Source organism: Phalacrocorax aristotelis, chromosome Z (genome assembly GCF_949628215.1).
Source record: "Phalacrocorax aristotelis chromosome Z, bGulAri2.1, whole genome shotgun sequence".
NCBI lineage: Eukaryota > Metazoa > Chordata > Aves > Suliformes > Phalacrocoracidae > Phalacrocorax > Phalacrocorax aristotelis.
The window spans coordinates 3,681,118-3,696,907 of record NC_134311.1 but is presented as its reverse complement, the minus strand read 5'-3'; the positions used below and the strand labels follow the sequence as shown (position 1 = coordinate 3,696,907).

Below are 15,790 nucleotides of genomic sequence, written 5' to 3'. Positions count from 1 at the left end.
ATGCCTGAGAGCCTTGAGAGGCCCAGCTGGCACTCGGAAATGCGGACGTCATTGAATTAACACAAAGCACAGCGTTCAGTCATTTTTATTGAAATGAGAAGGAAGAAATATTTTTGTGTGAACACCTAGAGGATAGAGTAGTCACTTAAGAAAGGAAGGATTAATGTTTGTCATTCTTTCAGAGTGGAGACTTTAAAACTTTCCAAGAAATTATCCTAACGGCCAGGCTAGTGGCAACGATGAGGCCTGGGGAATGGAAAAGGAGGAGAGAGTTTCCACATTATTTCTCATTACATTCTAGAAAATCATGAAAGATGTAGGATGTGGGAAACAGTGATTTCCCACTAGGGAACAGGGTGCCTTCTCTCAGTTCAGTAAGAGGGCCATTTTCCTTCTTCATCTTCAAATGTTTCTACATTACTGAGCCAACGAATAAAATACATACGTGAGTGGAGCACAGGCTGCCTCACAGAGTAAACTGGGACCCTGAACCTGTTTAGTCCAGAGGAGTGATATAATTATTTAATGACAGCAGCGCAGCAGCTGCAGAGACATGCAGTTGTACGGCGTGACGTTGTGCCACTCTAACAGGTGCTAAAGGAAGGCTGAAGTTCCCTATGGCATTCCAGTAAATTTGTGACTGTCATCAAGTCACCAAGATCATTCCATTTAAAGAATTACTTAACAACTCAATTAAAAATATATGCAATTTAAGCCCCCAAATATTTCCTAATTCTTCTTCCAGTTCTTCGTCCATAAGATAGCTTATAAATTAGTGACAAATACGTTATGAAATAATGGAAGTAATAAATACATTCAATAAATATTTTACATTTTTGTGGCATGTGGTATGACGTTTTCAGGCTTTTGAAAGTTTTTACTTAGTCAGCTATACTGGCTTCATTAGCTAAGACCTGAATCCTGCTTTCCTAAAATTAAAGTAGGATTTCCAAAAATCCAGAGCTGAAAAAAAATCTATGTTTACTAACGAAAAAATTGTCTGACATGATCACAATTTTTTGTAATGCTATTGTTCTGTAAGGAACTACTTTTTTTTGCAAGTTTCCTGCTTTATGAGTACATGTAATAGGTACAAATAACATATTTCCAATTATTTCTGGAATCTTGGTAATCATATGTCTATTTCTAAACATGTTTGTATTGTAGGTACAAAACCAAAGATGAGGCAGCATCTCATATTGCAATTTAAAATTACTACCTTATTTTCAATAAACAACCACTAAGAATGTAGAAATGACAAGGCTAATTCTTTGACATATGAAGACTAAAATTCAATAGCCTGTATTTCCAGACTGAAAGAAGCTCTTGCTATATCTAAAACCTCAAAAAAGTCGATCAGATAGTATCTCTAAGCTTTGTGATTTTCGATAAATTCGGTTAAATGTTCACATCTGCTGCAATTTGCTTGTAGAAAACTTGCATAAATGTGTTGTTTAAACTCTAAGGCTGTATGTGAAATGTTTTTTGGAACTTTACCAGAGTTCAGTACTTGAATACAGTTAAGTTAATTAATTGCAGTTTCAAAACTGCATACTTAGACTTTTGTGCAGTTTTTCCACAGCTGAGTAGGTGCGTACATGCCTTTTTGTAAGGCAAGAAGAAAATGAAAGAGTAAATTCCTCGCAAGACATACACCTATGTAAATCCATAATCTGTAATATGGAATTATCGGAGAGTTTAATGACATGTATTATGGCAAATGTACAGCCACAATACATGTAGTATATAAATAGCTGCTTTACTGCAATAAGTTCCGTGAGAAAACCTGTGATTTCATTATTGTACATGACAGAGTTGTGCCTGTTGCAGTCTTATTTTTAGGATATAGTTCATTGTACTTATTGCGTTTTTAAGGAAGGATGCTTGTGAGAAGTGTTAGTACGAGTAATCCACTGCAGAGACAAAATAATATATATCTTTTTAAAAGCAGAAACTAATTAGTAGGTCTTATAACAATATGAAAATCATCCCCTCGTTTACAGGTACCTGAATTCGAAACATATTTTTTTGTTGAGCTGTATGCTGTAAGCGCAGGAGCTGCACTGAACAGCAGTGCCAGGTTTGCCTTTATAACAGTCCTTGAAAGTGATGCTCCTCGTGGCTTAGTGTATTTTGCTGTGGGATCTCGTTTTGCTGTGGCTCATAAGAAGACAACTTTAATCAGTCTGCAAGTGCTTAGAGATTCTAGTACATCAGTAACCACAATGGTTAGCTACAGCATGCAGGTAAGACTTTTATCGTTATTATTTAACTTATCTTTAGTTTTATTTTTATCATTAAATCATTGTTCATTCTCTAAAGTAAATGTGACTGTAATTATCATTTTTTTCAGGAAACAGTCAAACATTTGCTGCGCCCATATGGTCTAGCTTCTTGGGTTTTCCATTAGTAAAAAGACCTTGTTTTCATTGTATTGTCAAGAGATTTTGTTTATAGCGCCTTCCAGTAGCCTCAAAGACTACAGTCAGTCAGGCATTAAATACATTTATCTCTTCTTCCTAAGGTTCTTATGAGAATCCAATTTTTGAGGCTTCTTTCTCTGAAATTAAGTTTTTATCATGATGGGTATGACTACAAGATTCAGATACCAACAAACTTGCTGTGCGAGGTCACAAATTTATTAATACACAGAGCACACTTAGGAAAAAAGAGAGAATGCTTTCTTCAGATTTTATTCCATGTTCTTGAAGTACTAAACTTCAAAATTGTTATTCTGCTTGAAAATCTCATTTTTGTTGTGTTTACAGCTGTAACAACCAGACTCTTCTAGTTGTTGACACTTTTATCTCTAAATGAGTACCTCATTGTTCTTGACAGATTATGAAGTTTCTCCTTTAGCAGAAGTAACACAGCTGCAAAAACACGATTTCTTCCACTTCCTTACAGTTGTGATTCCAACATTAGAGCACAGGCTGCAAGAAGGATCCCTCCAAGTTTGCCATTGCATTGGAATAGTGCTTAGTCTGATCTACTTTGTATATGTGGGATTTTATACCTAAAAGCATTATTTCAGGGGAAGGTTAATTATAACAAAGCATTGTGTGACCAGTGTACTTCCATCTCTCTTTATAATAAAAGGCTTTGCAGTCTATTGTTACATCACATGCATATGTATTTTGACTGCATATGGTTATATGGTGTTTCCATGCATTTATTATACAGTAGCTCGCCATTGTTTTAGTTAGATGGTGTGGTAACAAATTTTCACATTGTTTCCAGCCAAATCTTGATTATAATTGAGCTGTTAAATGGAGAATAAATTGCTACTGTCCAGTGTGTATTTCGTCTAAAATACTGGGGGCAATTCCTTATCTGTTTGTATTTTTTATATAACAGCCCTTCTTTGGTCATTTTTAGGTTTTCAGGGTGTGTGGCCAGGTACCAAAGCATTGGTACTATTGGTACCTGTAAAATAAAGGGTCACGGCAGACAGGAAGCATGAGGCGCTAACTGGAAACGATGTTTATCTCATTCCTACAATGGTTTCGTAAACATTGTTCTTGTCACTATTGCTTTTACTACCCCTTATTTCCCTGTTCCTTAATTCTCAGCTGTGAGGGAAAAACAAAAGGAAACTTCTCACTGGAATTTCCACAGACAATGTGATCATGTTCTAGAGCAATTCTGAACAGATACATGCTAGATTGATTTACAATATTCTCCTGCAGACTCAAAAAATGTCTGATTTATTCCGTAAGTAAACTTTACTAGTTAAAACTAAATGTTTTCAAAAGGGGTCTAGCATTTCACAAGTAAAAATCCTGCTTTTTTTCTGGTAGGAGATCTTTTCAAGAGTCAGTATTCAATCTGTAGTTATTAAATGATTAGATACTATTGAAAAATCATGCAGCTGAATAGTAGCCCAGAATTAGTTTCCACTTAAGGGAAGTTTATTATATTACCAGTTATAATATCGAGGTTATGGCAACTGACAAAAAGAGCAAGAATGCGAAGAGTGAAACAGTATCTGCAAACCTCATGGAAGGTAAAAATAGTGCTACTTCACAGGGAAATGAGGCCATATACCATTCCTAGATAAGTTCATCTGTCTGCCTTGCACATGTATTCTACAGTGTTTTCTTTGCCTTTGGACCTAAATGGATTGTTCTTCCTTTAAGTATTTATACTGGGGCTGAAAATATCATGAATTAATATTAGTTTGGGCACAGATTTCTAAAACCTTTGCCTGGCTTTTGTTTCATTTTTATGTATCTGTGATTCTTGTCTGTAACTGGAATTGAGAGACTTCATGCTGCAGACATAAAGTTACATCAACCCCTCCCAAATTCACCCTATGGATGTGCTAACATTTCTGTAATATCTGTTCACCCAGCAAAGCTTTGTGATTTTTTTTTTTTCTGGAAAAGAAAGAGAGGGATCCTGTTTACTGTTGACAATATATATGATTCTTCCCCTAGGTTGTCACTAGCCACAAGTGAACAGGTTGCTGTTTCAGGGAGGTATTTCATTTAATGGAATTGTTGTACCGTCCTTAACTACATTTTTAAAGGGGACTTATTTTTTACGCATTTAAGTTGTACCTATTTCAAATGTGCGTTCTACAGCAGCTGGTTTTGAATAATTGTATCTGGCATAGTGTTACCTAAAACTCTTTTACTTTGTTTTTAAGGAGCTACAAAAACCTGAACCTATTGGTCGGATCTTCATATTTCCCGCTGTAGCAGGGCAAGATTTTGCCAGATCTGAAGGCTTATTGACTTTTGAACCTGGACAGAGAAATACTTTTCTGGATGTGACCCTGACTCCAAAGACAGGATCCTTAAACCCCTTTCCTAAACGTTTCCAGGTTGTACTTTCTAACCCCACAGGGGGTGCCAGAGTAGATGGCTTGTATGGTATTGCTAACGTCACCATTGTCTCAGATTTGGACTCCTTACCAGTTTGGGGGCTGATTGATCAACTGCATCAGCCTCTTGATGACACCATTTTACACAGAGTCCTCCAGAATCTGAATGTCAAAGTGGCTACAGAAACCACAGAAGAACAGCTTACTGCTGTGATGCATTTAATAGATAAGGTAAACCTTTCCTGCTCTTTCTTGAAGGACCAGTGGCTTTTATTAAAGTATAACAACACATAGGCCTGTGATAAGATCAAGGTTAGCATCCACAGCAGAGACTCAGGGGCACAGACCTACATTTCTAAAAATAGAAATTGTGAAGTCCCACAATCAAGGAGGACGTTTGTCTGCCACTAGTTAGGATGGTGGCAGGAAATCAAAAATCAGATAGGTTGAAAAGAGCAACCAGTATTAATATTGCGTATGTACCTATAGCTCAAAATTTTATGCTTTGCAAAGTTTTCCCTTTGGTGCCATACCTTCATAGAACTGATTATAGTTTCTTCGTTCTCAGGCCACATCTTTGTTGGTTTTAGCCCTGGCATAAGAGAATGAGGCCCAGAGTTTACTCATATCTTCACAGCTGGCTGCAGCCAACACACAAGCAAATCCTACCAGGGCCAGCTGGAGTCTGCGGTGCTCTTAACAAGGCATATGCAGCTTGTCTTTTTTCCTGCAGTAGCTTTGGGAATCGGGTTGGCAGGGTAGCTGAGCACTTTAGCATTCCATTAATTCTATGAAAACTCTGGGACTAGTTTTATATCTTTCTGACTCTTCTGGACTTGCAGAATAATGCACAGGAGCTGGAAAATGCTTAAATAGCAAGACACAAAGAAAGCAGTATAACAATATTCATGATTTGTGACTGTTGCCATTTTGACACAGAAAACAAAAGAAATAATGTCAAAAAATCTCAGGACTCGATGATCTTTGATTTGCAAAAGAATAAAAAAATGCCACATGGTGTTTTTAATAATCAAATCCCTATTAAATGTAAGCATGTCTTCATGCAGTTTTGACATAGACTGCACCTCACACCTTGGCAGTGGTCATCAGAAGGTGGAAAAAATATTCTGAACTTTCAGAATGAATACTGGGGTAAAATATTCATTTTATGAGTAAAGCAGACCTCTTTAGTGCATAAAACATTGTTTCATTTCTTCTACTCTCTCTAGGTTACAGATTTAGGTGAAAAACAGTTACTCACTGATAGAAGCAGAAGCCTTTTCTATGAGATACTCTGTGCTCTGGCCAGCCCGAAACGCGAGGACACGCGAGGATATAGTTTGCTTGCTGAGGTGACTGAGAAGTTTGCTTTTTCCCTGTTGACTGGCATAATGTGTGGATCACCAGGAGAAAGGTTAGTAAACTTGAATTCAAAATATGTTTTCAAAATACATGACAACTTACCCATATAGAAAAAGTTTAAATGTCATTTTTAGAAACGGGACTTGTCTATCACCTGTAACCTGTATGAAAATGTGTTGCACTCTGACACAGTCTTGTAAAGCACTATATTGGCACTACGAGCTGGTGTCACAAATAACTGGTACACTGATACGGGGTAGCTGTGGGAGTAGGAGTCAGGAGAGCTGGGACATATTAGTTCGCCTTTAGCTCGAATATTGCCTGGAAGAGGATTCATTAATCTTTCAAAGAAAATAATATGTAATTGTATGATGGAGAGCTATGTTCTAAGACTTAGATGAGAGTAAATAACCAAAAATTCCTACTGGCATTTTGTAATGTCTGTGTGCTTGGTTTTGCTCACTCGCACATTATTTAAGAATTTTTTAAAATTTTTAAAAGGTACCCATAGTTTTTCCATGTGGTTTCAAATTGCTAGTTTTGTCTGCAAGTGCACAATGCACTGTGGTTAGGCTAATGGGCAGGGGAAACAGGTGACTGCAGAAATAGATGACACACTTATGAGACAAACGGTTTTTAACAGTGGGTTTCTCCCACTGTGAATCTATTAAACAACTGGTAGTTGAAATTAGGAAAAAAAAAAAACCGACACATTTTTTCCCCTCAGAAAGTGTACATGGTTTAGGTTTCTATCTCAACTTCTTTTGGAGATGTAACTTTTCTTGCCGTTTCTTAAGTTGTAGGGGGTATGAAACCCAACTCAGCCAAAACACAGTAAATGGCGTAAATATCAGCACTGTCCTGAACAATGTCCAGAACTTGAAAGTTTGAATTCTTTATTCCAAGGTTTTTTTTGCATCATCTGTTGGGAATAAGAGGTAAAGCAAGATCATCCGTTTTAAAGCCTCTCCTTCTTGTAAACTCATCTCTACATCGAGTTATAACGATGAGTATTATGATAACCTGTTCTGCCACGGTGGGGTTTTGGCTGCAGATCATAGTGAGCAAAACCCAGAGGGGAAATGGAGAAGCTGAAGTACCTAATAATTCAGCCCCTCGTTTTTTTCACAGAAACTGAAACTGTCTATTAAATGTCATAAACCCTGAAAGTGATGGAGGAATAAAGTATTAATTATGAATACATTTTAGAGTCATTCTGTGAAGAGTAGTGAAAGCTTAGTTCCACTTACCAGCCCCATTGCTTTTGCATTTCAACAGAGGTAAAAATATCCTTGACAGCTGCCCATACATTGCAATAATGGCTCACAACTGGTTTCCTCAACAAATCAATGGACACAGATTTGATGGAAAAGATGGGGATTCTATTCAAGTACCTGAACATTTACTAGAGGTTTCTGTTGTATTATCGCCTCCTCAAGAAGAGAACTGTGAGTCTGTACAGTTCATAGAATACAGCAGTCAGCAGTGGTTTCTTACTGGAGATAAAGAACTTGCCCTGAAGAACAAGGTTTGAAGATAATACGCTATTTTTTCAATAAATTAGTTTGATTTAGATATTGCTCAAAACATCTTAAATATATTTAAAATAAATATTTTTGTGTGTGCCTGATTGAAATGAGCACTGACTGTTGAATTCTGACTATTGAATTTTAATACTATATTTGTACGTATGTTGAACATATTGTTTCAGGTTTTTTCTATGAGTTTGAAGGGTCGGAGTTCACACCCTCTGAAAGATAACAATGAAGTCATTTATCGGATTTATGCTACAGGAAGTCGGATTGTTCCACAAAAGTCTCTATGTCTCCTCTGGAATCAAGCTGCTGAAAGGTAATTATTTTTATCTGTTTAGTTTTCCAGTTTCTGCTATGAACCTGTGTATTTGCCTAAGGTGTAATAACTCTGATTACATCAGTTGCAAATATAAAATTTATCCATTTCCTATCCGTCTTTTTTCCTTAACTTTTCTGGCCTTTCTACCAGCACATAAAACTTTCCATATAATAAGATGTGTAGTTATTCTAACTCAGACATTTCTCAGACTTCTACTCATGACTTTTTTTTGCCAAAATAGCATTTAGATTCTGTAATGATGTGTTAGGCAACACTGACAGGACAGAAATCTCAGAATTGCTTCACTTCATTAATATTAATGACTTTACTCTTCACAATTGTTATCAAACAACACTTTAAATCCATTCTTACAAAAGTAAAGAATTACACCTACATCTCTGTTAACTGCTTCAAGTCACTGGCTCAGAATTTTCCTGATTGACTAATATCCACTCTTTTCTTTGGGTCTGTGAAAGATACTGTGTAAGTGAACCTAAAAAACAAAGCTGTGAAGGGGCAGACTAGGGATTTATCTGGACCAGTTTCCTGTCTCCAGTAGTGGGTAAAAGTAAATGCTCAGGGAAGAGTAGGATCAGGACAAGCATACATAGTAGTTCCCCTTACACTATGCTCTCCTGTGACTCTGTGAGCTGAATGTGATATTGTGTATTTCATACTCCAAATAACTTACGTACCATAAATTTGTATAGTCTTTCCTTGCACCACCCAGAATTTTCGCACATCTTTTGACAATGACCTCTACAGGGCTGTTTCTTTTTCACAGAAAAGTGTCTCCTGTTGGTTTTTTTTGTTTGTGTTTGGTTTTTTTTTCAATATTGCTGCTACTAGCCTAAGTTGACGTCTCCTGGTTTTTAGAAGAAATGGTGAACTGCTGAGTGTTTCCCACTCTTGTTGCTACTCATACCATTGCAAACCATGGAATAAAGTTTTCTGTGTCTACTCTTCAATTCCCCGTTATTTGACTAGCCTGAGTCCTTCCTGTTCACATAGTATAAATGAATTTGGAGAGAATTATATTCTGTATCCTGCTGATATCTAGTTGGTTTAGATATGATTTCATTAGACTGACTGGATTATTTCAGTCTGTGTCTGATATAAACTATTTCTCTTCAGAAAGGAGGTGCAGCAGAATTTACCTGTATGCTCTGCTTTTCTCTAGACACTATGTCACAGAGCGTACCTGTATGATATATGATACATATGTATAGCAGAGCAGATGTGATTCCCAATAGAAATGGCTTAGGATGTTACCTCTAGTATCCTTTTTCAAAATCGGTTCAGCAATTCTGAAAGAAAACAAAACATGAATTTTACTTTCAAAGCAAGTAGCAGTATAAAATGAAGTGTTCTCCGTAATGGGGCAAGGTATTGTGCAAGTTAACAAACTATTTGAAAAGTCAGACAGACCTTAAAATCTTGCAGAAGTTTTAAAAACAGGGACACAAAAATTCTCTAGTGGAAAAAAATGTTCATTATGATAAATTTACAAATATTTTTAATCATAAAAGTGAAAAAAGCTATAAACAATGTTTTAATTTCATGTAAATATGCTATTATGAAAACTGTACCTGAAAAATTACACAAAACACCCTTGCAGTAGTTTAGAAAACTTGGTATTTCAGAAATAAAACAATTTTCAAGCCTGCTTAACATGTAAATTACACAAGTCCACTTCCAACTTTGTGAATCTCTTGTTTCACAGCTGGCTGTCAGATAGCGGGTTCTGCAAAGTGGTTGATGACACATCAGACTATGTGGAATGCTCTTGTTCTCATATGTCCATTTATGCAGTTTATGCCCAAACAGATAACTTGTCTTCATATAATGAGGCTTTTTTCTCTTCTGGATTCATCTGCATTTCAGGTCAGTTGTTTTAAGACAGTTTGCTCATTAATAACAACTGATGACCAGTACAACTGATTGATTTTTAGATATTTCAGTAACTGATGATAATCTTTTTTTTTTTGGAGGGGTATTGGAGGAATGTTAACTAACTTCATGGTATTAAAGCTGCCATCTGGTCTGGTATTTGCACACTGACAAATTATGTCACTGAAAAAAAAAATTCCAGCAAAGAAATGTTTCCTCGTGATGTTTTACTGAAACATATAAAAAGAAATGTGTCATTCATTTGAGGGAAGAAACTTAAAGATCCTAATTTCACCTGTGTCTCTAGCAGCATAGCAGTTGTCCTCTCTGTCAAATATTTCAGATACTTTTCTACCTAGGCTGAAAGCTCTTTGGCAACTTTAGTTGACAATTTACACTCAGAAGTGTAACCTGAGGGAGGTAGATTCCACATCACGCCTGTAGAGCTCCATTACACTCTGCTGCCTAACTGCTACCTAACGTCTTGGGATAAGCCCAAGAGTTTAACCTGAGAGGATCGTGACTCACTTCATGGACAGCTACAACAGCATTTGCAGAAGTCCCAGAATGCCAGATGGGAAGTAGGAGATCTAGGTTTTGAAGTCCGCTTGGCTTCTGAAGGAGATGGAAATTGCACCTTTCACATTGCAGTCAGCTCATTACTATGCTGCAGGCAATCCCAGATGAAAGTAAATTTTTCTTGTGTTGATAGGCACTGCGCAAGCTGGATCCTAAGGGTAACAGGGTCACTAAGAAAACATGCTAAAGGGATTCTTAGTCTAACTTTAAGGCACTTAAATGGGGTCCTGGGTCAGCTCCTTGCGAGGCTGATGAATTCTATACTAAATTATCACTGTATCAGTAACTGAAACAGTGCAGGCAGCTAAATCCCCTATTTATCCCCACCCAGCAAACTGCCCTAACAGACTAATGCTAAGCTCCTTAATTGTTTTAAAACCTCAGCCATAAAAAAGAGGACAAAGAAAGAGAAGACCCTCTGGTTTTCATCTACTTAATTATTTTATTTAGCAATAATGAAATAATTTTTAACAGATAAAGATAATCAGATTTTAAAATACAGTTAAACTTGTAACTTAGATGGTGTTAGTGAAATTAAAAAAAAGACAAACTATAATAAACAAATGTAATTACTGTTTTATGAAAAAAAAGTAAATTGATGAGACAAACATGCCATGGAATGGAAAATGCTATAGAAACTGAAGGAAAAAACCAATACTACGTAAGCCAATGTGCTGTAGGACTGAAGCTACGAGATATATTTTGCTGAGCTGGAAGCAATGAAGAACTGCAGATCCATGCACTAGTTGCTTACTGTAGTCATGTGTCATAAGAATGTATTTTAAAAATTAGAACAGCTTAGCCTGGTTAATGGTTTGTGTTGAGTATACCTGCAATGCCCTTCAGCTTCTTTGGCTGGTTGAAGGTGGTTTGGTTTTTTTTTTTTACCTGATTATATATATTTAAATCTAGTGATTAACTAGTTGCTTTAGGCTTAAGAGCTATAACAATATCATTTATTTCTCGAACATCTCCACCTAGGTATGAAGAACAAAAAAAAAAAAAAAAGAAAAAGAAAAAAAAAAGCACAGTAGAGTGAAAGGGAATATTATTATTTCCAAAGTTTTCTTATGTACATAGTTGTATAAATATCACTAGCTAATTTTTGAAAGGTTTAGAAATAATCTTTTCTGCAATGATTTCTTTCATTCATATCTTATACACTTGTACTTGAGCAACCAGTCTGTCTCAAGAAAGTATAAAAGATCTGCCTTAAGTATCCAAATTCCTGCCCTTCCTGGGGTGTGGAAGCCTACAAACAATTAACTCTACATGAGCTTTGGCAGTATTTTCCTTAGTGGCTCAGCTTTCCCAGAGTCCTTCCTCTAAGAACTGCTTCCTGGTAGGTAAGGGGCCCTTCCCACTTATGTTCATGTTCACAGTGAATTAGTGAAATGAAAAGTGGTGTTATTCTTTCTGGGTACTGCTATAACAGATTTCCATGCTGAACACAGGTGAAATGGGAGACTGGCATTTAGAATGTTATAGCAATCTCCTAAAGCAATGCTACCCAGCTGGAGACAAATATTCATTTATTTATTTATTTCTAAAAGCTGGGGTTTTTTTATCCAATAACATGACACTGAAGAGTTACCTTTGCTTTATATTTAACTATTATGATAATCATATCATCCATCATGGAGAAATTAAAAAAAAGAACTTTGCAAAAATTAATTGTTTACATTATGCAATTATTTTATCTCCCAAGCCTATGAAAAAGTTAAATAAATGCTAGCACTTCAGTGATAAATTCATGAGTGATCCCAGTGTGAACCAAAGTGAACATGTACCCTCTGTAAGGTTTGGGGTATTTTTTTGTTTTTTAATGATCTGCACCTTCAAGAGATCCAGCATTGTTCTTATCTAGCAGGGTTTATTAGCCTAAGCTTTAAATGTCCTTTTTTGTTTGTTTGTTTTGCTTTGTTGTTTCTGCGTAGGTTTCACTTTGGCTATTATCTCCCACCTTTTCTGCACCAGGTGTGCAATGTTTGCAGCTAAACTTCTCACTCACATGATGGTTGCTTGTTTGGGTACTCAGGTAAGAAAAAAGGATGAAGTCTTTAACTGTAAACTATGTACATCTTTATTTTCCTTTTCCTCGCTTCCGTGGCCATGTCTGAACAGACCTTTTATTTTCCACAGTGTAAATATTTCTGAAAAATGTAAAATTTCAACATATGATACTTACTATTAATGCAATATTCATAATCCTGTGTTGGGAATTCAAGTGAAATGATACATTTTCTGAAAATATTTAGAGAAAACTTATAGATGATATAGCCACATGAGAAGTTAGTCCTGTATGTGGAATAATAAATGTTTTGATGATGGGGTATGTAATTGAGACAGAAGAGTTCCATCATTAACATCAGTATTTGTTAAATAGATTAATGTCAGTAATGAAAAATTCTGTGGGAAAGGTTTATTTTGAGTGGCAGATGGTGAAAGCTCTTTTGCACTCTAGGATTTGTAGGAAGGTATAGTTATGAAACGTTTAAATAATAGAAGAGACTAAACAGTAGAAACTCTTCCTAGTTCTCTCATATTGGTTCAAATAGCAGGTAATAGAATGTCAGCAAACTGAAGTATCATATGAAAGGAGTGTATTTCTCTCTGTCCTATAAAATATAACTTCCTCAGCTTTGGTACCTCCAGTGAAATGGAAAGCTATGAATAACCTCAAGTATCTTAAAATTACTTTACGGAAAGATTCCTTAAGAAAGACATTTTATGCACATTTTTAGTGCTATAAATATGATGTTAATACAATTTAAGCATATTAGTCGGCAGGTATTTAGAGGAATGTGTTATAACAGGGAAACACTCTAGATAGTTGAAGCAGCCCTGTGTTACCTGTAAAAGTTTAGCGACTGGCACATCTCTCAGACAAGCTTTTGTATACTGCCATGGTTGGTATATAACGTCATTCATGTTACCTCATGATACAGTTCTTTGTTGTACAATGGCGTGCACTGATAATGTTCATCACACAACAGGACGTAAAATAGAAGAGAGAAGGAGCAGAAAAGGTCCTCACAGCACTTCTAGAGATCACTGCGTACCAGTAGGCTTTTTGCATCTTAGGGTGTAAAAGTATTTTGACATTTAGTTCTTGATTTTTGAAACACATACCTATGTTTGTTAATAGTTCTGTGTAGTTACACAGAAAGCTAGTTTGTTCCAGGGACCTGTAATGCGTGGTTACTAGCGTACAAATGTGCAGACTTAGTTCAGGATGCACACCTCATAACACATGTAAGGACTTTCATATGGTAATATGTCGATATTATACAAAACAAGACTACTGAGAGCTTTGCAGTGCATTTTACAGTGTAATGATAGATCTTGCAAAAGCTTCTACTTTTCTTATGCAGAGAATGTTGAATTGTCTGTGTTCCCAGAATTGTTTGATATTTTGCATATAATGGAACTATCCTTATCCATGTTGCATTCTTTCTATCTCAAAAACTTTTCCATTTCTTTGGAAAGGAGTTGTATTTCCAGTACAGAGAATCTTGCTTCTTTTTACAGTTTCTTTTTCACAGAAGTCTTTTGGTTTTTTTCTATAAGGACTCCTTACCAGGTCTTTTGGACCCATTGAAACATCTTCATTTACACACAGAATCACACAGAATTATTGAGATAGGAAGGGGCCACTGGAGGTCATCTTGTCCTGTCCCAAGCAGGGACACGAAAAGCCAGTTGCCCAGGACTATGTCTAGATGGCTTTTGAATATTCCCAAAGATGGAGACTCCACAAGCTTGTTGGGCAACCTGTTCCAGTTCTTGGTCACCCTCACAGTAAAAAAAGTGTTTCCTGGTGTTCAGAGGGAAGCTGCTGTGCTCCGGCTTGTGCCTGTTGCCTCTGCTGCTATCACTGGGCATTGCTGCACAGAGCCTGGCTCTGTCCTCTATGCATCCTCCCTACAGGTATTTACATATTTTGATAAAATCTCCCTAAGCCTTCCGTTCTCCAGGCTGAACAGTCCCAGCTCTCTCAGCTTTTCCTCATAGTACAGATGCTCCATCACTTACTTATCTTGGTGCCCCTTCATTGGACTCATACATTGTCCACTATGTCCCTGTCTCTCTTGTACTGGGGATAGAACTGGACACAATACTCCAGGTGTGGCCTCATCAGTGCTGAGCAGAGGGGAAAGATCACCTTCCTTGACCTGCTGGCAATGCTTTGCCTAATGCAGCCCAGGATACCATCAGCCTCCTTTTCTACAAGGGCACATTGCTGGTTCATGTTCAATTTAGTGCCCACAAGCACACCCAGGGCCGCTTCTGCCAAGCTTTTTTCATCTGGATGGCCTCCAGCATATATTGGTACATTCATTTAAGCAAAGTTAGTTTTGTTATTTTGACACTGATTACATAGTTAAAGTCATAGAATCATGGAATCATTTAGGTTGGAAAAGACCCTTAGTATCGAGTCCAACCAATAAGCTAGCACTGCCAAGTGCCTAAGTGCCACACCTAAGCATCTTTTAAATGCCTCCAGGGATGGTAACTCAACATGTCTCTTAAGTCTGTTGCGTACATTTAGAGCTACTCAGTAATTTTGGTTGGAGGCCACTTCTGAAAACTTTCTGATTTAAATCCCTGCTCAAAGCAAGCCCAACTTAGGCCAGGTTGCTTAGGACCCTGTCCAGCCGAATTCTGAGCATCTTCAGCAATGGAGATCCCACAAGCTCTCTGGGCAACCTGGTCCAATGTTTGACTACCTATTGTGAAAATTGTCTCCGAATAGCTAGCTTAAATTCAGTTTGTTGCCACTTGTATCCATTGTCTGTCATGCTGTCAGTATGCATCTGCAGGAAGAGTTTGGCTCCCTTATTTCTAGGCATTTCTATGAGGTAATTTGTAACAGTGATAAGATTTCCCCTCCTCCCACACTCCCACTCTGTGCAGTCCCACACTGTGACTGCAGAGCCACAGGTCTTCTATATATTTTGTTGTCTGAATATTGTGGTGGACCTTGACTGAACTTGCTCTGGTGTGTCCAACACCTTCTGTGTTGGAGACCCCAGCTGTGTCCAGATGTGGTCGCACAAGTGCGGGAACAGCAGGGAAGAATCACGTCCCTTTACCGTCAAACAGCAATATTGGGCTGCTTTGCAACAAGGCATACTGCCGACTCATGGTCAGCTTGCCATCCACTGGAAACCCAGGTGGTCTTCTGCAGGTCTGCTGGTGCCTCTTGGCCCCAGCCTCTGCTGTTACATGGTGTTACTCTGTCACCACCTGTACGACTTTGCATTTGCCTTTGTC

The 15,790-nt window shown here is 37.3% G+C and overlaps 1 protein-coding gene across 1 annotated transcript in view; it reads left to right on the top strand.

Moving 5' to 3' along the window:
• The window catches only part of ADGRV1 (adhesion G protein-coupled receptor V1), a 275,402-nt gene that overhangs the window by 111,681 nt on the left and 147,931 nt on the right, over positions 1–15,790 (top strand). Inside the window, exons 78-84 of the mRNA XM_075079982.1 lie at positions 2,004–2,246; positions 4,652–5,059; positions 6,058–6,242; positions 7,469–7,718; positions 7,902–8,041; positions 9,768–9,928; positions 12,451–12,551. Of these exons, the coding sequence (XP_074936083.1) occupies positions 2,004–2,246; positions 4,652–5,059; positions 6,058–6,242; positions 7,469–7,718; positions 7,902–8,041; positions 9,768–9,928; positions 12,451–12,551 (1,488 nt within the window). The remainder of the gene's footprint in view (positions 1–2,003; positions 2,247–4,651; positions 5,060–6,057; positions 6,243–7,468; positions 7,719–7,901; positions 8,042–9,767; positions 9,929–12,450; positions 12,552–15,790) is intronic.